We start from the raw sequence: 23,848 nt of genomic DNA, 5'->3' as shown, positions 1-23,848 counted from the left end.
AGTCACGCTTAAGTAGTCCATTTTGTTTCCACTTTCAATGCCTGAATTTAAGTGTGTGTGTGTGTGTGTTCGATCACAGGAATTACTCTGCATCTGCCCTGAGTTTTATCTGACTGGCGAGTACTTGATTATGGCATTAGGTGCCAAAAATGGAAAAGTATTCCACCACCTTCATCAGCACAACAATTCAACAAAAAGTTATAAATTTAAGAAACCAAAAGCACCATTGAAAAGATTGCAGCAGCACACTGTTTTGCATCATGCCCAGCAATGCCTTGTGGTCAGGTTTTTGCTTATTACTGAGCATTTTTCTGATTTTGAATGAATAAAGTTGTAGCTTTAATCCCTTCCAGGAATGGAAAACTGGTAAAAGAACTGCAGAGAAAGATGAAGCTGTTGGAGGAATGATATTCTCTGAAATTATGCCATCATCAGAGTTCAGGCTGCTGGATGGGTAAGTTCTTTCCATACAGGTACAAACTATTTGGTCAACAATTAATTACAACAGCAATCAGTTCTAAAATTACCATTTTGCTGAAAGCTGAATAATAAGGATTAAAGCAAGTAGAGATTTTTTTAAAGAATGTATACATCTGATTTGGTTTAGAATGGGGTATCCAAAATTTGTCTTTGTGGACTGCTTAGATGCATGCCAAGGAGCCTCATGGGCCACATATAAAGTTTGGATCCATGACTCATTAAGTTGCATATACTACAAGCTGCTGATACAACCTCTGTCATGCTGTCCTGGGTTGGTGCTGAATGGAGGTCATTAATAGCACAAAAAGATAAGAGCAAAGAAAGTGAAAGTTTTAATTAAGGTTTAAAGATTGAATTTAAACCCAATTATAATTTTATATCTGTTAAAATGTTAAACGTGGTTGGTCAGCTCTTTATGTTTTTTTTTTCTTTCTATTGACAGAGAAGAAACAGAAAAATATTTGGCCTTTGCCAAATGTATGGGAGAAAGTGTTAGAAACCTTGTAACAGTGGCAGAGGAGCACATGGCACGGTGCACTGGAAGTATGTATAATTAATGCTTGCTAAAAGTAATCCCCTTCTGATCTGGACCAACTGTGGTCTAAAAATGGTATCTTCAGTACCAGCACCAGTACAGTTCTGGTACAAGTATCTCCTAGTAGTGGTACTGAGAGCACTTATGGATCTGGAACTGAAATCTAACAGTAATGACAATGGTGTTACCAGTGTCCTCAATGTCAATCAGTAAAAATGACTAAGACTAATGGTTTTAAATTTCAAAAGTCTAGGACAAGGATATTGGTGGTTAAAACTAATCTGCTATATGTTTTCTTGCTAACATCTAATTAGTGAACTCAAGGTAGATTTAGATCAAATCACGTTACTATGAAATTAATACGTATCCCCACACCTTACACATCTCCTAAATCAGTACAAGTCTGTCTCATCCACTGTGATAAACAATGGGATAGAAAATAAGCTGTGTCAATTGAGAATTTATTATGTATTTAATATAGTGCGTGGAGCACGTGTTTCATTGAAAACTTTCATGTGAATCTTACCCCTGTGGGTAAACCATTCATAGAACTTGTAATATCAGTTACACCTGTAGATGGCACTGTAATAGCTTTCAATATTAAGGATGTCACATTACTTTAATTTCTTATTAACTTCTTTTAGATAATTTTTAAAGTTCTTTTAAAAATATTTGAATACCTTCCCCCCTCTAGATCTCCTGGTCCTTTTTTTTTCATTACCTACCAGCTTCTCTCTCTTCCTCTGGCTATCTAAATAGCATTTTTTTTAAATGAACTGCTCCTCTGTCAATCTCTGACTGTAATTTTTCTCTCATGCATATATTTGTCTTCTCTCCCAATTTAAGATCACATGTTCCCTGCTCAACTCCCTCTGATAAAATAACTTTTAAGACAAATTATTTGCTTTCCTCATAAATCTGCAGTCTGAAAATATTTAGCAATAAATACAACAACCACTTGCATTTATTTAGCACTTTTAATGTAGAAAAATGTTCCAAATTGCTTCATGGAGGTGTGATCAGACAAAAATCCAAGTCAAAGAAGGAGATATTAGAAGGAGTGACCAAAAGCTTAGTCAGAAAGCAGAGTTTTAAGGAGGGTCATCGAGGCGGAGAGACACAAAGGTTTAGGGTGGGAATTCCAGAGCCTAGGGCCTAGACGGCTGAAGGCATGGCTTTTTTAAAAAATTCATTTTCGGGATATGGGCATCACTGGCCAGGCCAGCATTTATTGCCCAATCTTGTTGCCCTTGACAAGGTGGTAGTGGGCCGCCTTCTTGAATCGTTGCAGTCCTTGTGTTGAAGGTACTCCCACATTGCTGTTAGGTAGAAGTTCCAGGATTTTTTTAACCAATGTAGGTCAGCGAGGACAGGGATGATTGATGACCAGGACTTGGTGCTGGATAAGTGGAGCAGGGTGTCATCAGTATACATGTGGAAGCTGACCCCATGTTTTTGAATGATGTCGCCAAGGTGCGATGAGGATGAGGAGGGGGACTAAGGATATATCCTTTGGGGACTCTGGATGTTACAGTGGAGGTGTAGGAAGAGAAGCCATTGCTGGAGATGCTGTGGCTATGATTGGATAAGTAAGAGTGGAACCAAGCAAGGGATGTGCCATTGAGTTAGGCAACTGAGGAGAGGTGTTAGAGGATGATGGTGTGGTCAACCATGTCAAAGGCTGCAGGGATGTTGAGAAGGGATAGTACGTCACGGTCACAGAGAATGTCATTTGTGACTTTAACTTGGGCGGGTTCAGTGCTATGGCATGGCTGGGAGACTGATTGGAGAGATTCAAACATAATCAATTTAATTTCCTACATTTCAGCAGTGACTACACTTCAAAAGAACTTAATTGGCTGTAACACTCTTTGGGATGTCCTGAGGCCATGATAGGCACTATATAAATTTTTAAAATTTATTCATGGGATGTGGGCGTCGCTGGCAAGGCCAGCATTTATTGCCCATCCCTTGAGAAGGTGATGGTGAGCCGCCTTCTTGAACCGCTGCAGTCTGTGTGGTGAAGGTTCTCCCACAGTGCTGTAAGGTAGGTAGTTCCAGGATTTTGATCCAGTGACGACGAAGGAACGGCGATATATTTCCAAGTCGGGATGGTGTGTGACTTGAAGGGGAACGTGCAGGTGGTGGTGTTCCCATGTGCCTGCTGCCCTTATCCTTCTAAGTGGTAGAGATCGCAGGTTTGGGAGGTGCTGTTGCAGAAGCATTGGTGAGTTGCTGCAGTGCATCTTATAGATGATACACACTACAGCCACAGTGCGCCGGTGGTGGAGGGAGTGAATGTTTAGGGTGGTGGATGGGGTGCCAATCAAGCGGGCAGCTTTGTCCTGGATGGTGTCGAGCTTCTTGAGTGTTGTTGGAGCTGCACTCATCCAGGTAAGTGGAGAGTATTCCATCACACTCCTGACTTATGCCTTGTAGATGGTGGAAAGGCTTTGGGGAGTCAGGTGAGTTGCTTTCCACAGCATACCCAGCCTCTGACCTGCTCTTGTAGCCACAGTATTTATATGGCTGGTCCAGTTAAGTTTCTGGTCAATGGTGATCCCCAGGATGTTGATGGTGGGGGATTGGGCAATGATAATGTCATTGAATGTCAAGGGGAGGTGATTGGACTCTCTATTGTTGGAGATGGTCATTGGCTGGCACTTGTGTAGCGCGAATGTTACTTGCCACTTATCAGCTCAAGCCTGGATGTTTTTCCAAGACTCTTATTAAAACCACAATAAATAAGAATCAGACAGATGAACATGATGAAAAATTGGTTTCTTATATTAGTAATTGGATTATGTGCTCCAGAAACTTGAGCACATACTCCAGGCTGACAGGCCAAGTGCACTACTGAGGGAGTGTTGCACTATCGGAGGTGCCGTAGAAGATCCCGTGGCACTATTCGAAAAAGAGCAGGGGTGTTCTGCCCGGTGACCTGGCCAATATTTATCCCTCAACCAGCATCACTAAAACAGATTATCAGGTCATTATCACACTGCTGTTTGCGGGACCTCGCTGTGCGCAAATTAGCTGCCGTGTTTCCTACATTACAACAGTGACTACACTTCAAAAGTTCTTAATTGGCTGTAAAGCCCTTTGGGATGTCCTGAGGTTGTGAAAGGCGCTATATAAATGTGAGTCAGTGCTTAGAATGAAGTCCTTTACTAAGATATGTTTGGGTTCCAATATAAAAATGTACACGTTCTGTACATGATATCTTAGCGAAAGGATAGATATTAAAATAAACTGTTGGGAATTTTAATCATGCAACATTTAATTATAACTTTATATAAAGCATTAGTTGAATGTATTCAAATACGGAGGAGTTGCCATAAGAGTGGCAAAACATTGTTAGAATCACTAGAACTAAACTGGATGTGTTGGAATGTTGTACTTATTGTTTGACTTGTATCACTCCTGATGCGATATCACTATCTCAGGTATCACCTCCAGTCTTGTGGCACTACTCCCAATAACAACACTGGCATCTACCCGACAATGTGGAAAATTGCCCAGGTATGTCCTGTCCACAAAAAGCAGGACAAATCCAATCCGGCCAATTACCGCCCCATCAGCCTACTCTCAATCATCAGCAAACTGATGGAAGGTGTCGTTGACAGTGCCATCAAGCGGCACTTACTCACCAATAACCTGCTCACCGATGCTCAGTTTGGGTTCCGCCAGGACCACTTGGCTCCAGACCTCATTACAGCCTTGGTCCAAACATGGACAAAAGAGCTGAATTCCAGAGGTGAGGTGAGAGTGACTGCCCTTGACATCAAGGCAGCATTTGACTGAGTGTGGCACAAAAGACCGAGTAAAATTGAAGTCAATGGGAATCAGGGAGAAAACTCTCCAGTGGCTGGGGTCATACCTAGCACAAAGGAAGATGGTAGTGGTTGTTGGAGGTCAATCATCTCAGCCCCAGGACATTGCTGCAGGAGTTCCACAAGGCAGCGTCCTAGGCCCAACCATCTTCAGCTGCTTCATCAATGACCTTCCCTCCATCATAAGGTCAGAAATGGGGATGTTCGCTGATGATTGCACAGTGATCAGTTCCATTAGCAACCCCTCAAATAATGAAGCAGTCCAAGCCCGCATGCAGCAAGACCTGGACAACATCCAGGCTTGGGCTCATAAGTGGCAAGTAACATTCACGCCAGACAAGTGCCAGGCAATGACCATCTCCAACAAGAGAGAGTCTAACCACCTCCCCTTGACATTCAACGGTATTACCATCACCGAATCCCCCACCATCAACATCCTGGTGGTCACCATTGACCAGAAACTTAACTGGACCAGCCACATAAATACTGTGGCTACAAGAGCAGGTCAGAGGCTGGGTATTCTGCGTCGAGTGACTCACCTCCTGAATCCCCAAAGCCATTCCACCATCTACAAGGCACAAGTCAGGAGTGTGATGGAATACTCTCCACTTGCCTGGATGAGTGCAGCTCCAACAACACTCAAGAAGCTCAACACCATCCAGGACAAAGCAGCCCGCTTGATTGGCACCCCATCCACCACCCTAAACATTCACTCCCTTCACCAAATATATTGCCGTTCCTTCATTGTCGCTGGGTCAAAATCCTGGAACTCCGTTCCTCACAGCACTATGGGAGAACCTTCACCACATGGACTGCAGCGGTTCAAGAAGGCGGCTCACCACCACCTTCTCAAGGGCAATTAGGGATGGGCAATAAATGCTGACCTCGCCAGCGATGTCCACATCCCATGAACGAATTTTTAAAAAAGTTCAGGGATGGCAGCACTTGGACAGGCTTGTTGTTGTCCTTAAAACCAGTTAATGTTTGATTCCAGCATTTCCAATACCAATACAATGGGACAGAAATTGCTTGTGAAATAACGGAGGAGCTCAACAGCGCTCACCGTTGTTGGTGGCGAAATGGAGGAGCAAGTTCCGGCATTCGCACACGCTCAGTGAAACGCGGAAATCTTGCTCTTCCATTTTGCTCCTCCACTTGCTCCTACTGGTTCACCGGTGATATGACAACTTCGAATTGCTCGCTACAATCAGAGAAATCATTGAAAAAGTGCAAGCTTGCTTATCTGCCCGGCTGGAAAGTAACTAATTATGCCACCAAACAAGTATGCTTAAAAATACTAGGTCTAAACCATGTTTTAAGCCTTAATGACTGCCAAATAGCTAAATAATTAACTTTTAAAAATGTGGAGTCTCATTATTCCTTTTAATAGTTTTTGGCCATTAAGAAAACATTTTTAAAAATTAAATTTTAAAATTTAATTTTACTTTTCTCTTCTGTCTCTTACTTTATTCAATTATTTCTTAACCTCTTTTTTTTCCCTGTCTAACCGTTTTTACAAAGATTTTAAATGTTGGACCTTTTGCTTCCTGGTTTTAACGTTGGAAGCCTGCAGAGAGTTACACAGCTTGTCAAAAATGCTGCAATCTGATTGTTCGAGGGGAGAGTGTGATCTTCTCGCCTCTCCCAGGGTCCTAGTTTTGTTTGAGCTGAGGCTGGACTCTTCTCCGCTTCCTATTCGGAGAAGTGTCCAAAGAAAAGACCGCGGTAAGTTAGCGGGTTAATATAAATCTATGGAGCAGCGAGCACTGTTGGTTTGGGACTCTGAGCAATTTCTGCCCCAATAGTTACTAGATCCCTAATACTATCATAGATCATAAGCTGGAGAATGGGAGCCATGGAGAAGTATTGTACTATTGTCCTTCAGTGGTAGACAAGGGAGCGTTTTATGTCTGCCTAGGAACTTTACATTCACATTGTTAAACGGGGCAGTAGGCAGACAATTTAAAAAAAAAATACACCTAATGCCCACTGGCCACCTGAGGCCCACTCGTCTCGATCGTCAAGCAGGCCGTGAAACCGCTTGAAACAGGAGGAAGCTTTACTAATATATTTAAATCGTGGTGTTATGTCCGTTTGTAGAACTCTGATACAATTTTGACTGAGCATTTGACAACAGGCCACTCCGAAACACGCGAAGCAAATCCTTTCATTCATGCTTCATCTGGCCCCACAAAAATCTTCCCAGCCCTTGCCAGTTGCTCCCGAGAATGCCTTCCTCCCCCCAACTTTAAAGGATTGGCTTCCGGCTCAGCTTTGCAAAGGAGCAGCCAGATTTCCCACCAAGTCCCAATCGACAAGTTGCCTGTCAGTGCTCATTTGAACCCTGGCAGCTCACTGATTCTAATGAGGCCCGACCATGAAAATGGTTTGTTCCTCCTCCTGGTGCCATCAGGCGGGCGTAGTGAACCAATGAGTACTCTTTGCATTAGACTGCTAAATCACTGGCAATTTTCACATAGAATTTCCTATTGTTGAACCAATTGTTAGATTATAATTCAAGCAACAAATCATAGCTTATGTAGTCCACAGGCTACATACAACTATGGGTACCTGGATTAATCCAAGGCAAAGATAAAATACAAGTAACCACAGGTTCTACAGGCTACATACAAGTATGGATACTTGGATTAATCCAAGGAACAGATAAAATACATGACAAATTTTATAATTTATGAAAAATTGCTAACATACTGGTAGTCCCTCAGCATTGCTGCAGCATGTTTTGAATCGTGTTAATTATGCTTTTTTAAAAATAATTTTTAGTTAATTAATTATTTCATAATGTCATCTTTAAACCTGTTTTGCAGCAGTGAAGTCCGAATATCTCAAAATAGGAAAAGCCTTCTCAGATTTCTCAGCATCATTTGGTAAAAGCACCTACCATGGTAAAGTACATTGTCAGGTTTTGCTTCTGCCTTATCTTATTAATAGATCCAAGGATCTAATTTCAGCAACTTTAATTCTTTATTTAGAAATAGAAGATTTAGCCGCTGCCTTCTCTTATATTGATACATCGATCGCAGTAAGCAACAATTGATACGTGTCCATATACTTACATGTAGATAACTCGGGATGAACCTAGGGTGCCTTGACTTTGATCTCGTCTCTTTCAAGCTGCCCGCAGGATTCTAGTGTACATTAACCTTTATATCGCTTCTATAACACACTTACTTTGGTCATAGGATAGCACCATGTGCTATTCTCTTTGTTTGAAAATGACTAAAACTAGTTTTGTCCACTTGTGCAGTACAAATATTAGGCCTCACCACTTATCTCTACAAGGTTTCTCTGTTCATGACTTTGCCATTAGTCTATAGCTGTAACCTATCTTTCCAGGATAGCATTTCAATTGTTTGACTTTAACCCTTAGCTTTAAATTGTCACAATTGTCTAAGTTGTTGCTTTCTTATCTCACCCAGCCTGAATTGCTCAAGGATGTCTCTTCCTGTGCCAGTAGAAATCCATGCAGAAAGCTCTGTGTATTCACTTAGGCTAAATTAATTTATCCATGCTGCTAACCTCTCTGTTTAGTATCAAGGCTCAGAGTGTTTTATTGTTCAGAAAACATTATTACTGTTGCCATTCTGAGCATGGTGTGTTGATACACCAATGAACAAGGTCACATGATCACAAACCATTTTCATACTGAATACAGATTGGCACATACATTAGATCATCCAGTGTTATTTTATGATTGAAATGGATCCAGTTCAGTTGGAATTTTCACAACATAATAAAAATAATCAGAAATAGAGAAAATTACTCAACCGATAATTTTGCAACAGCCAATGTATGATTGTAAAAGCATCTGCATGAGCACAACTAGCTGGTTATAGGTTTATGGACAGTTGTGACACAGTGCCATGTAATGTGACACTGAGCTCAGCAACAATGGTAATTTGTATAGTTGTTGACCTCCTTCTGTTGCTCAGCTTGCTGACTCCAATTTGAGCAGTCAGGTGTCTGCAACATCCTGGCCCAGGTGTAGATCTAGGAGGGCAATCTGAACAACACAAATAAAGTCAGGAATCCTGAACCTCTTCCTCTGGGTTGAATTAACACATCAGCCAGCGTTGAAAGTAGAATCCTAGCATACATTTACAGTGCATCTTTGTCACTGCAAAGGATAAGAGTATAAATCCAGAGTTGTGAGAGCAGGTGATTTCACACCACTTGGGATTGACACCATATGGAGTGCAACTCCAATAGGGCATCAAATAAGGCTTATGAAATGTCCAGCAAGTCCCTTGGACCTTCTGTGTACTTTTTAAGCCTACCTGCAATTAATTTACATGTTTAGAGTGCAGACACAGCTACCTATGCTCTCTAAGCATTTACATTTCCAGGCATGTGACCCATACATGTATAGAACACTCTCATAGGCTGGAGATTGAAGTTCTGGCCAGGTAAATGAGATACTGCTGGACTGGAACCAATACTACAACTATGGGATACTGTATAAATGCAGCACTAAAGAACAGTGCTGCAGAATGCTATATTGCAGATGCCAAAGTGAATGGTCATATGAGCATAATATAGATTAAACTTTTTATTATTTCTCAAAAGGGAAAGGCTCAATTGGAAGTGCATTATCTTTTGTTGGAAAAACGTATGATGACATTGGGAATCTTTACGTTGATCAGGTAAATTGGGATGATTAAATGCAATTATATGAAAACATTTGATCATGAGTTTGTTAATTCTTAATTCATATTGAACTTTGCTGTTTCGTAAAATAATGGTTTCATAAATATTTAATGGTACTATAATAAGTATCTGATATGTTTCTTGTTTGTGTTATAGCCAAAGAGAGATGCTCACTGCTTGATTGAGATCAGTAAAGAGTACAAAACGCTGCTATCCTGTTTCCCTGATATTATAAACGTCCTCAAGGTTAGTTACAGCTTGAACTTGTTCTGAATTACAAAACTAGTGCACTTACTGAGGGCAACTACAATTGCTAATAATTTATATGGTTGTTAGGGTATAATTACAGTGCAATGTCCAGCAGGATCGCTAGACAGCAGTTGGTTGCAGGAACCATCACTAGCCAAAGCTTCCCAAGACCAATTGTAGTGCTGCAATATCTATGTAAGAATAAACGGGAGACTCAGTTCACCTATTTTTCTCAAGAAGAGTGAGGCAAGGTCCACAGTCACCCATCCTATTCAAGGTCTTCATCACTGATTTGTTGGGGAGCATCGTAAGGGACGGATCCAGATTTTCTGTTCCAGGTGCTTTGAAAGATCAACAGTCCTCCTTTTTCACAGATGGTATGTGTTGCTGGCGGACAGCTGGGGAATGAGGGCAGTCTACTCACCATCATAAGCAATGGGCTAGCCAGCGGTGCTGGCTGCCTCCAAGTGCAGCACTGTGGGTTTGCACAGCTGAAGAGGGGATCTCAAAAGGTACTGATTGGAAGATACAGTGGACATTGCTTAGATTGCTGGTGGATACCAACTTCAGCCTGGATACAATTCTTTCGGACCACCACTTTCTTCAATGACAGCAATTTCACATTGAACCTAACTATGTTGTGGTTGCTGTTTATGAAATGCTCTCCTACTGGTACTCAATTCAGTTATTTGTCACATTTCATTCCCCAAAACTAAATCAAGAAATGCTTCTTTTTTGGTTGGGCTATAAATAAGCAAATGTTGAGGAATTTTCCAACAAAACAAGGAGTAGAGTATTCCTTTACTCTAAATATATATACATTGTAAAATCATAGAGGGTGTTTAGGGGCTTTTAAAGACACATTGTCAATTTTAAGAGAATGTTAATATGAACTTGGGGAAATCCCAGGGAGAAGGCAGCTCCCCCCTCCCCCAACCTTCATATACATGCAGCTGAGTGGTAGTACTGATAGTTGGGGAAATAGGAGGGAAATTGTGACAGACATTCTTTGCTGGGGTGGGGTTCCAGGAGACAGCCACCCTGCCCCATTTCCCTTTACATACTACCTGAAGTCAGGTGGGTTTTGCTAGGAAATTCCAGGCCAGGATGTTAAAGTGAAGGTTTACTTTATCAATTAAATCTTGCATTGAATGAAGCCACTGAAATACAGAACACTCTCAAATTAGATTTTGAAAACAAATTAAAATTTATTTTTAAAATTAGTTTTTTTGACTTATATGTCAGTCATTTTTCTTTCTAGCTTTTTAATAGCATTGCTTTTAAAAGTAACTTTCTTAGCGATATCCATTTTCACTCCCTGTGTGGTTGAAGTTGTGCTATGTGATATTAATGAACATATTAATAAATTTGTTAGTAATAACACACAGTGTAAAGTTAATCTATTAGTCCCATGATTTTCTGGATTTTTCATTCTACTGCTAATCATTGTTGTCATGACACAATCCTATTCCATCACCCTAACACTTTGAGCTCTGTAATACATCAGTAGGAAGCATTGTGCAAATCAGTAAGTCATTTACATTTGTCCACCAAAAATATATTAAAATGGAATGCATTATACGGTTTCATTTTGGATACCATTATCCACGTTGTTTTCATGAAAATTAAGTATAGTTATTGAATCATAAATGACCAATAGGAGATTAAAACTTGATAATACTGTAAAGGTAACTCCTCCAGCACATAAATTGTAAAAGGAAATCATACACAGTTTATCGGTTTCTTTCCCAGCACAAAGTTCTGCGTATACCTCATTACTGCATTGCATCAAAACACGTTCGGGCCACAGTAACAGGGTTTGGCCATAAATAAAAGTCAGCGCCATGTTGGCGCAAATGATTCCTAATCTGATCTTTAGTCCTGACAGTTCCAAAGGAATCATAAATGTAGCAGCCTTGAATACAGAGATAATGTGAGCTATTAAATAAAAGCACATTGTTGAAGAGATTCCCTTTTCTTCAGAATGCCACAACAGTAATAGCAAAATAAAAGAAAATGTTAGTTTCACTCCATATATGGGCTTTGGCGTAATAATAATCAGTCCTTGTTGTATAATCCAACGTCTGGTGTGATGATGGTCCACCCAGTACAATAAAGATGCCAAACTTATGCATACAGTTGAGGCTACAATAAAGTTGAAGTCAGATAGCCAAGATGGAGTAGGTTTAAAATGATAATGGCCAGGTTGCAACAGCGTACCCATCTCAATAACACTCATAATTTGGACAACAGCCCGTGTAGTGAATGCTACAGCAAGACTGAAAATGACCACTTCTGTGAAATGTGACAGATGACGACACTGGTCCTTACTAGTACCAGTCTCCAGGAAGAGAATAATGCTGTTCATTGTAATGCACAACACAGCACAGAAAAGACAAAGCACTGTCCATATAAAGTCAGCTGGTCCTTTCAGGGTGATGAGGAAAAAATATGCAAAACTGAACAGTAATTCTAACCAGCGCAGAACAAGAATCCTCTTCCTGGGAACATCCATACTCGAAATCGAATAGTTAAAAAAGAGCCAGGCTTTAAAATAGACTTTAAAGTGTCTTTAAACTCACTCACTTGTAGTTCACTTTAACGCTTGTAGAATCCTAAGCAAAATCCTCCTGCCCACACAGAACTGGAATTTGCCCTCCTACTGCTTGTGCTGACTGCTTGTAAACTGAATAAACTCAAAACCTGGCACCAATTGGTACTGCTTTTACTGGCTTATTTGATAATGACCTTTCATTCAAGATAGCTGCATATGGATATTCTAGAAATGAAAATAGGATAATTGTACCACGCTATCACTTTCACACGAACTAAACTGAATTCACCCATGAATAATAACTAACACCTCCCCAAACCAACGTCACTAAAGGTCACAAATGTTTCACCATTTTGGTTGAAAAATGAATGTTTGGTTTGAAATGTTAGGTCTAAAGAGCATTCTAAATACAAATGTTGAGATTTTATGACAAAAGAGATTGCTACTCCTATACAGTGAAGTATATGCTCAGGGTGCTTATGGGTGTTCGAAGACATACTGGCCGAGAAATTCGGGTGCACGCATTTTTGGGAGTGCAAGGGGCACAAACAACAATCCCTGCACCTGAATGGTGAGGCTCCAGGCGTCCCCGAAATTGGGCCTTGGGCCTCATTTACATCGAGCCGGCGAGTTGCAAAGAGCAACAGGCAGCTCGTAGGCGAGGCACTATTGGGCCACTGCCGGTGTTGCGGAGGCCCTCGGGTAAGTGAGGAAGGGAGGGCGACTGGGAAAAGGGGGCAAGCAGGTTGGGAGATAGCGGTGGCGATCTGCGGCAGAGGAGTCTCGGCAGTGAGTGGCGGTGGGGTAGTAACGGCTGACAGCGGCCTGCGTTCTTCGCATGTGGGATCCCAGCTCTACATTCAGGCAAGTTTTTTTTAAAACTTGTTGGTTGCAGTCTAACAGACGATCCCTTCAAGGGCTACCTGTTAGGCTGCATGTAGACCTGGTTCTCCTGAGTGCTGACAGTGGCTGCCTCAGGGCAAATCATTCTTGCACTGGGGGCCTCAAATAGGCATTAGGTTCCTTATTTGCATATGCAAAGTGACTAACGCCTGTTTCTGACGTGGGCACTGCATGCTGTTTTTTTTGGCCTTTACTAATATGGCGGGCAGCACACCTTCTGGCTGTTAATGAGCTTCCTGCCCACCATATTAAAGGCTGAAGAGGCCATTTAGCGCTCAAAAAATGAGTGCTGCGCAGCCAAATTTCTAGGCCACTATATTGTCAAACTTCAATCTTGAGTCAAAATTCATATACATCTGTCTTTTATTTTACTTTACATTTCACAGTGGATTGTATTTTTAGTAGCTATCATTTTTACATACACTAGAGTGAAATTCTGTTTTGTTTGTCTTGAGGCAAAAAGTCATTGGGTGACATGAGTATATTTTTCAAAGAGTATGTGCTGGATTTTCATCTGAGGCAGGTTCGCTGCTAGAGAAGTGTTGGGCAGGACTTCCATCCACTCTCTGGAGTCAATTTTCGGATGGCCGAGCGGGTGCGTTCGTGGCCGGGGGTGGGGGGGGGGGCTCCTAAAATTGGGGATTCCCGGAGCGGGTCCGGAGCCCGGCTTCAACCCACCCACTTCCAGGTTCCCAAATGACGCGAATTGGTGCACGCGTAGCCCCCGCATGCGGGACTCCCACTGGCAATCAAAGCCGGCGGGATCCCACTTAAGATCATTATCTGGGTAATTGAGGTCATTTACAGACCTCATTAGTTGAAGATTTTAGGAGGATTCGGATTTGGACTACCAAGAGCATGTTTCCCATGCTGGGGGAAACACTCCCTGTTTAAACAGATGTGTTGCAGCCAGCAGCCAGTGGCAGCTGCAAAGGTCCATTTAACAGGTGCGGGGTAAACCCTCATTCATTGCAGCAGGGCACTCTGTCACCTCAGACAAAGTTTTGCCTGCCACACTGTTGTCTCCACACTCCACACTCTGCTGTCCAAACACATTTACCTACTTTGTGGACCCCCTCACATTTACACTGTCAGGATGGCGGGGTTGGGGTAGGGGGGGGGTCCATTGCTGCATTCATCATTTCATTGGAGGACGAGCAACATCACCAGCCTCGCCAGGCATGCCGTCCACCTCCGCCACATGGAGCTAAACAACACAGTGTTGCGCAACAGGCACCTGCACAAAGTAGTCGTGCAACTACACATACACCCACTGTAGGGTGAGCCAATGGGTGGCATCAAGGGTGTTCATGGAGAACCTCATGAAAGGGCATTATTGCACAAGCCAGTCAAGAATTACCAAAACGTGGCAGTAGTGGTGACAATATAATATGTAATGTGAGTTGATCAGAAATCAAATATAAGCAAAAACCATGACAAACCCTCAAACACCCTTGTGCATCCCCTTCATGCTCACGACACGTTTGCCTTATGCTTCCTACTACACATATGTGATGCATGCCCTGTGGCTGCAGCACAGGTAGTGGCAGGTGGGGTGAGGCTGACAGTGAAAGAGATGCATGAGAGGGTGAGTATGAGACAGAGCCATGAGATTGTATGAGGATTGGGTTGAGTGGTAGTGGTGGGATGAGTACTAGCGAGGTGAGTAAGTGCAGGTAAGTTGAGGATGAGCTTCGAGTGGGTATGAGGAGTGATGTAATAGAGTAGTGTTGGCAGTGCAGAAGGAGATGTGGGGTGGGGGCGGTGATGTGGCAGATGGAATGTAGGGGAATGAGTAAGTGCAGTCACTTCGGCTGACCTACTTAGGTCATTGAAGTGCCTCCTGCACTGTATGCAGGTGCGTGATATGTTGGTGGTGCTGGTGACCTCCTCTGCCACCTCGAGCCAGGCCTTCGTAGTGGCAGAGGCAGGCCGCTTTCTCCCGTCCGCCGGGGAGAAGATCTCTGTCTTCCCCCTCCCCCCTCACCCCATCCAGTAGGACCTGGAGTGAGGCATCGTTAAACCTGGGAGCAGCCTTCTCCCTGGGCTGCTCCTTGCTGTAATTTTGGCTCCTTTCTGCAGCATCAGTCAATGGAGGACTGCCCCTTTAAATAGGGCTCCTCTAGCTGACAGCATATGATGCGGGTGCGCAGTCCGCCCGCTGTGCAGCTTTCCAGCGCGAAACCCGGAAGCCAAGGTAAGTGCCTTCAATTTACTTACGATTGCATGCGGAACCCACCGATTTTACTGGGTGGGTTACCCACACGCCCAGTCGACCCCCCGCTGGCAACCCGCCTCCCTCCTAATATCAGGCCCTCTGACTCTGCTGTGACCCTGACTCATTTTCCTGGGTCGGGGCTGTTTAGGCGTGTTGGGGGGCTACTGGCAGGATATCTATTGCAGTGCAAGAGGAGGAGGAGCATCATTTTAAGGGGGTGGAAGAGCCCTAAGGACTAGCCTGGAATTTTTCATTTAGGTCTCAGACTGGACGGATGCCTTTATACAGTGAGTGGTTCAGACATGAGGAGAGGAAGTGGTGCCCACCACTGTGCCCACTACTGCACCCTCTGCCTCCAAAAGGAGAATCAGCGGGCCTTCCATAGTTGCCCTAGGGTCTACTACCATCCCTCTCGTGTCATCTTTAAAAATTATTGCTACCTGACTTTAATGCATTCAATTGTTGATTTCTATTTTTAAGTACCGCCATTTTTAGTCTTTTGCCAACTATGTCAATTAGGGAATGCATTTTTTAACATCCTAAACAGAGATTCTACCACGTTGTCAAGATTTGTTTTAATTGAAAAAAATATTTTGCAATTATGCCTTTTCAGGGAGCAATAGAAAAGGCTCATGAATACGAAAAGCTTGCTCAAGCCAACAAAGTCACATTGAAAGAAAAAGAAGCCGTAGTTTTCAAAGCTGGAATTGTGTCTTCTGCTATACAGGGTATGATCTCTTTGAAATCTTCTAGGTTTTCCTGATCTCCAACTCTTAAGGGTCAAAATTAATCCCCTCCTCGGAATGGTGTGGGCAGGGGTGGGGGTTCGCAGCGTGTTCCCGTCCCCCACCATTACGTGCCTGAATTCAGGCACAGGAAGGCTGCCCACCTAGAGGAGCAGGTCCTAATTTAAATGGCTGAGTTGCATCCTGATGTCGTTGGGACGGGCACGCCATTTTAACCACAGGCGAAAACTGGCGGCTGCAGGGATCCCCAGTCATCCACAATTAATATTGCATTTCCATAAGACACCTTCAGACAGTTTTTTTTCCCTCCCTTCCAAAAATTCACTTTTCCGGATCTTCTTTAGACCTATGTGAACTCATTAACTGTAGAAATTGGGATTTGCCTTTGGGAGAATGCAGTGATTTTCTCTACTATATTGGATATTTTTTTCTCTGCTTTATCTTGATAGATGATGAAAACCTAAAAGCAATTATTAAGCCATAAAACCTCTTAACGGCTGTTAAATAAACACATAAAATTGTAAAATTAACATGCCCCAGTTTAATCGATATCTCTGCTAATGTTAATTGAGATTTTTTCACATTGGCTACTGCAGGAATTTTCCCAAGCAATCCCACTGATGAAGTCAGTGATTTTCACTATTGAAACACAAACATATGAGACAGAAAAAAGATAAAATATTCTGCACATAAATATATTGAGCAATAACCTTTTTAAGGACCTAGCCTTTTACATTAGCCTCAGTATACAAGAATCATTGGTTGTTTCATGTCTTTCTGAATACTGTGCTACTAGAAAGAAGAGATTGTGTCTATAAGCATTTGCATTTTTTTAAGTGCTAAACCCTGACAGACTTACATTTATAAATTAGCAATTCTTACTAAATAGCTGTATTTGAGAATTCTCAGTTCAATAACTGTACATTTGTTTGTTTTTGTGATTGCAGCTGAAATCAATCATTTTAACAGTGAACTTATTAATGACTACAAAGAAACAGTTCAACATTTTCTCTATGAACAGGTTCAGATGTATAACAAGGTAAATATTTCACAATCCATACGGTTACCTTACAGTCCTAATGAACATTATGAATCTTTTTCACCATTTAAATTTATTAAAATATTCTCCCGTCTTCAAAAAAGATAACTAGCCAGTAGAAGTAGCAGTCGATATATTAGATTTTTTTTTAACAAACCCAATTCTTGGAACAGAGGCGATTCTGAATTTAACAAGTTGCAATGCAGTAGATTATATATTTTTGCGACAACAAAGATTTATACAATTTAGTTTTGAGGTGTTATATAGTCCAACTATGCCAAAAATGATTTGCAATGACCACAGAAAAATCTTCAAGTTCAACATGATCTTTGATTCAGAAATACCGAGGACCAGGAGCTAGGTATATAATGTTAAAACAGGCTCACTTCAGAAAAATGAGGAAACCGCTTAAGCAAATTGATTGGGGGGCCTTTTCAACAACACTTCAGTTCAGCTCAGCCAACATCTTTATTCTGTGTGATATAAGGACAATCCTTATAGAATGATAAGTCGTCTACCTGGAGCTAGGGCAGCGCACCTTGAGGAAAGGTAAGAAGGGCTACTGAAAGGGACAGGGAGAAACCCAGTATTGGTGGTCCATCTAGAGTAAACAACAATAGGAAAAAAAATAATGTATGTGAGGATAGCCTCAATGGAAGCAAAATAATGTTCTTCAGTAAAAAATGGAAGTTAACCAAGAAAAATGAGGATGCAAATAAGTTGCTGACCATTTGGCATGAAAATAATGATGCTACTTTCATAAGTAACTAGGAATATGTTGAAGACAAAAAGGACTGATATAAAAGGGACAAGCTGCACCTAAACAAAGCAGGAACTATGAGACTTGCAAGGAACATTAAGGCAGCTATTGAGGATTATTCAAACTAAGGGAGGATGGGGAGGAAATTGGATGCCAGATGAAACTGCTTGCAGAGTGGAAGGTATTCAATGTGCATATGAATACATAAACTCAATACCATACCGAGCAATTCATTTCTCGCAGGTGTAACTTTATTCATTGATTTACCTATTGTATATTCATGACAGAACTGGCACCAATTTTGTATCTTCCACACAGTTCCTAGAATTCCCTCACAAATTATACTTCAGAAGTGGTATAATTTAGGATGTTATAGCCTAGTGGTTATGGTACTGGACTAGCAATATAGAGGGTGTGAGTCTAAATCTCACCATGGCAAATTGTGCAATTGAACTCAATATCTGGTCATTTGTGGGCTCGTACCAGAGGGGGGAGGATTGGGGTTGGGGGAGGAAACAATGAAAGTTGCCAGATTGTCCTAAAAACCAAACTGACTCACTAATGTCCTTCAGGGAAGGGACCTGCTATACCAGCTGGTCTGGTAACCATGTGACTCCAGTCCCAAACAAAATGATTGACCTTTAATGCCCTCAAGGCAACTAGGGATTGTCAATAAATATTGCCTTGCCAGTCTCACTAAAATACCAAGAACAAATGTAAAAAAAATAATGTGCTAGTCTAAATTTGTGTGTGTAGCTCATTAACACTGTAAAAGTAATACTGACAAGTCAGAAAGGACCTAAAGTGAGAAATATATCCCTTTATGGTGGCTGGAAGGAAAGTTTCCTGTCAACACTTTGAAAAAAAAATTATTTTCTTAATATTTTAACATTCCTTACATTACAACAGTGACTATGCTTCAAAAGTACCTCATTGGTTATGAGATGCTTTGGGATGTCCTGAAGTCATGAAAGGCACTATATAAATGCAAATTCTTGCTTTCTTTTATTCATAATAAGATTTTGTAGTATTAGGAGGAAAAACCTTGCTAAAAGTGGTGGAAGCTGCTTCACAAATACATGGCAAGTATGGAAAGGCCTGCTGCATTTAAAATAACTTGTGGCAAAATAAAAATTTATGTTATGTAATAATAAAATAAGAATGTACAATATTTAGTCCCATGAAATAAGGAAAAACTAGAAATGCTGGAAATCTGAAATGAAATTAGAAAATGCTGGAAGTGCACATCCTCAGTAAAGAGAAAAGACAAGTTATAACATTTTGCATGTACACCCTTCAGCAGTCAATATTCTCATCAATTAAATTCAGTATTCAGTGGCTTGTTAATGAGGGGGTTGTGTGTGTGTGTGTGTGTGTGTGTGTGTGAGAGATCATTTTTATCCCAGTATAAACAAACGTGAAACATTTCTAAATTTTAGAACATCCAACATTTTGAACAGGTGAGTCAGAAAATTTGCCAGGGCTGTAATTTTTTGAAAAAGACAAATAATCACAGAGAACAGTTTGGTTTAAGCTTTGGTGAACAATGGGGATCTGAGTCAAACCTCAGCTGTCTCACTCATCTCCATGGATATGCTGAAAATGAAATAAGAAAAAAAATCACAACAAACCAATGTTAACTGAACAATTGTGATTGCCTAAAATATGACTAAACTGGTAGGAAAGGTACAAATAAGGAACCCAACAAAAAAAACAATTAGCAAGTGGGAGAAGCAATTAATAAAATTGATCAAAATGTTTTATCAAAATGCTTTCAGTTGTCATTGTTTACTCAGTAATATGAGGATATGTGCAAAAAACAGCATTTCTAACATAGAATACATAAAAAATCATTTAAGCAAAATCAATAAATCTATCCTTTTCTGTGTTTCAAATCTCTGTAATAATCTCTTGAGTTTAGTTAAATACTCAGAATTTACATTGACCAGCGGGGAGGATAATCAGATAATGAGTACAACTCCTGAAATGTACTTGTACTACTCTACTTGCCTATATGTCGCAGAATGCAGCTAAAGGCTGCCGCTGCCTTTTGAAAGAGGCAGTGATGGGGCTTACAAAGAGGAAGCTGTTCCATGCTGTGTCAATAATAAAAAAAAAATCAGGTACAAGTATCTCTGACTTTTTTTGAGATATAAGTCACAAGAAATTTATGATTGCCATTCACAAAATGTGCCAGGGCTTCCTCCCTACTGACTCCTGTCCTGTTCAGAGGTAGCAAAAAGACAAAAGACACCAAATTAATAAATCAGTGAAGTAGCACTTTTTGAGATGTACTGAAAAAGTGGGAGATATACAGAAGAATGGAGAAATGTGAAGAGAAAAAAAAAAGTGTATGTAAAAGGTAAACCGAAATACACAGACAACAAAAGTGAGAGACAGAGATAGCCAGAAAGAATGGAAGCCAAAAACAAAATGAAGGAGACAGGAAAAATTAGTGCAAGACTGGAAGCCACAGTCACAGAAAGACAATTTTATTTTCAAATTTTTATCCTTTAGCAATGCAACAGGAGACTCACTAGTAATATATAAATTTCTAATCTTAAAAAAATTTCTTTTTCAGATAACAGATAAGCTGAGGGAAGCGTATGCTCGTTTTGAATTCTAACGGTGCCCATGGGACCCTCTCGACTTCTCAGAAAATGCAATTCTAGTAATTTGATATGTGAATTTTCTGTAAAAGCCCTCTTAATATTCTAGCTCCAATTATTATTCATTTACATTTTCTATTTTAACACTGATTGGATTGTTTGCAGTATTGACACTAGCTCCAATTATTATTCATTTATCTTCTCTATTTTAATACTGATTGAATTATTGCAGTATTGACAAAATATTTCCAGACAAATAAATATATGTATTCTAAGGCTGTTCGCTGGAAGTGCAACGGAGAGGCCAAGCAATTCCCACAATGAAGGGAGCAAAAATGGAAGATTCCATGCTACTTTTACACACCTTCAAAGAGCTGGTTACACAAATTAATTGGCACAGTCCTCAAGGAAGGCTATCTTTTTGCCGCCTTGATTGAAGAATGAATGGTGTATTGGTGGAGCTGAAGGTTCAAGAAAAAGTGGGAGGGGGGGAAATTCAAATAAAGTTAGTTATGACAGAACTCTTATTGTGGTATAAAAACAGAAAATGCTGGAAAAGCTCAGCAAGTCAGGCAGCATCTGGGGAGAAAAAAACAGAGTTAATGTTTCAGTTCGAAGACCTTTCGTCAGAACTGGAAGATGTTAAAGATTTTAAGCAAGTACAGAGCCAAGGAAAGGGGGGAGGAAAGGAAAGAACAAAAGGGAAGGTCTGTGATAGGGTAGAGGGCAAGAGTGATCAAATGACAAAAGGGATGATGGTGCAATGAAACTAAACATAAGCTCGAGGAACAACACTTCATCTTACGTTTAGGCACTTTACAACCTTCTGGACTCAACATTGATTTCAATAACTTCAGATCATAACCATGGCACCCATTTTTTCGGACAGCAAGTGCTGATAATAGTTCTGTGATTGCCATTTACAGCTACTCCAGACTGATCTTTTGTTTCTTAACCTGTCCCATTACCACCCTCCTTGCCTTGCACCATCATCCCTTTTGTCATTTAATCACTCTTGCCCTCTACCCTATCATAGACCTTCCCTTTCATAGAAAGGTTACAGCACGGAAGGAGGTCATTCGGCCCATTGAGTCTGCACCGGCTGTATGCAAGAGCAATCCAGCTAGTCCCATTCCCCCCGCTCTTTCCCCGTAGCCATGCAAATTTTTTCCTTTCAAGTACTTATCCAGTTCCCTTTTGAAGGCCATGATTGAATCTGCCTCCACCACCCCCTCAGGCAGTGCATTCCAGATCCTAACCACTCGCTGTGTAAAAAAAAGTTTTTCCTCGTGTCACCTTTGGTTCTTTCACCAGTATCCTTAAATCTATGTCCTCTGGTCCTTGACCCTTCTGCCAATGGGAACAGTTTCTCTCTATCTATTCTGTCTAAACCGTCATGATTTTGAATACCTCTATCAAATCTCCTCGCAACCGTCTCTGTTCCAAGGAGAACAACGCCAGCTTCTCCAGTCTATCCACATAACTAAAGTCCCTCATCGCTGGAATCATTCTAGTAAATGTCTTCTGCACCCTCTCTAAGGCCTTAACATCTTTCCTGAAGTGCGGTGCCCAGACTGGACACAATACTCCGGTTGTGGCCGAACCAGTGTTTTTATAAAGGTTCATCATCACTTCCATACTTTTGTAGTCTATGCCTCTATTTATAAAGCCCAGGATCCCGTATGCTTTTTTAACTGCTTTCTCAACCTGCCCTGCCACTTTCAATGATTTATGCACATATACCCCCAGATCTATCTGTTCCTTTGCCCCTTTTAGATTTGTGCCCTCTAGTCTATATTGCCCCTCCTCATTCTTCCTACCGAAATGTATCACTTCGCATTTTTCTGCCTTTAATTTCATCTGCCACGTGCCCGCCCATGTCACTAGCCTGTCTATATCCTCTTGAAGTCTATCACTGTCCTCCTCACTGTTTACTACCTTTCCATGTTTTGTGTCATCTGCAAATTTTGAACTTGTGCCCTGTACACCTAAGTCCAAGTCATTAATATATATCAAGAAAAGTAATGGTCCTAACAACTGACCCCTGGGGAATACCACTGTACACCTCCCTCCAGTCCGAAAAACAACCATTCACCACTACTCTCTGTTTCCTGTTGCTTAGCCAATTCTGTATCCATGTTGCTACTGCCCTCTTTATTCCATGGGCCGCAATCTTGATGATAAGCCTACCATGCGGCACTTTATCAAATGCCTTTTGAAAGTCCATATACATCACATCAACTGCATTGCTCTCATCTACCCTCTCTGTTACCTCATCGAAAAACTCTATCAGCTTAGTTAAACACGATTTGCCTTTAACAAATCCGTGCTGGCTTTCCCTAATCAATCCACCCTCGTCCAATCCAACCTTGTTAATTCTGTCCCGGATCATCGTTTCTAAAAGTTTCCCCACCACTGAGGTTAAACTGACTGGCCTGTAGTTGCTGGGTTTATCCTTACACCCTTGTTCAAAAAAAGGGTGTAACATTTGCAATTCTCCAGTCCTCTGGCACCACCCCTGTATCTAAGGATGATTGGAAGATTATGGCCAGTACCTCCACAATTTCCACCCTTACTTCCCTCAGCAACCTAGGATGGCATCCCATCCGGACTGGATGACTTATCTACTTTTGTTCTTTCCTCCTCCTCGCGCCCCCCCCCCCCCGCCCCCGACCTTCCCCTGGCTCTGTACTTGCTTAAAAACTTAAAAACTTTAACTCTTTAACATCTTCCAGTTCTGATGAGAGGTCTTCAACCTGAAATGTTAACTCTTTCCTTCTCCACAGATGCTGCCTCACTTGCTGAGTTTTTCCAGCATTTTCTGTTTTTATTTCAGATTTCCAGCACCCGCAATATTTTGCTTTCTCTTATTGTGGTGCATAGATTAGTTATTCTTCATAAGTGTTCCCAAATCTAATTCTGATGCTTATCATGTTTGCAATAGGCCTACATTTTGTAACTTCCCTTTCTCCTATGAGCTCAATTTTTTAAAAATGTAATATTTAGCTAAGCTTGGAATTTCCTAAAGAATTGCATATTTTAAGTTGTTCCTACAGACCAAATTGAATCAAGTGTAAACCTATATTCATCACTACAAGCATTGCAAAAATATCAAAGCATCTTGGTGTAGCAATTAATTGTAAATGATCCCATTGCATACTCAAGTGAAACACTGGGAGGTGAGGGGAATAACTTTAAGTCAATTATGGAGATATTATTGAAAAAGATAAAGGGTTTCTGAATTGGAAAGGAGG

At 41.2% G+C, this 23,848-nt stretch overlaps 1 protein-coding gene across 1 annotated transcript in view; it reads left to right on the top strand.

Annotated features, from left to right (window-relative positions):
* Positions 1-23,383, top strand: part of LOC137326846 (sorting nexin-9-like) — a 59,215-nt gene extending 35,832 nt beyond the window's left edge. Inside the window, exons 11-18 of the mRNA XM_067992226.1 lie at positions 354-454; positions 923-1,023; positions 7,677-7,754; positions 9,436-9,512; positions 9,673-9,762; positions 16,054-16,168; positions 17,134-17,225; positions 20,567-23,383. Of these exons, the coding sequence (XP_067848327.1) occupies positions 354-454; positions 923-1,023; positions 7,677-7,754; positions 9,436-9,512; positions 9,673-9,762; positions 16,054-16,168; positions 17,134-17,225; positions 20,567-20,611 (699 nt within the window). The 3' untranslated portion in view covers positions 20,612-23,383. The remainder of the gene's footprint in view (positions 1-353; positions 455-922; positions 1,024-7,676; positions 7,755-9,435; positions 9,513-9,672; positions 9,763-16,053; positions 16,169-17,133; positions 17,226-20,566) is intronic.
* Positions 23,384-23,848: the final 465 nt, after the last annotated feature.

This window comes from Heptranchias perlo, chromosome 11 (assembly GCF_035084215.1).
Source record: "Heptranchias perlo isolate sHepPer1 chromosome 11, sHepPer1.hap1, whole genome shotgun sequence".
Lineage (NCBI taxonomy): Eukaryota > Metazoa > Chordata > Chondrichthyes > Hexanchiformes > Hexanchidae > Heptranchias > Heptranchias perlo.
The sequence above is the reverse complement of the archived record's forward strand: the minus strand, read 5'-3'. Positions and strand labels throughout refer to the sequence as shown.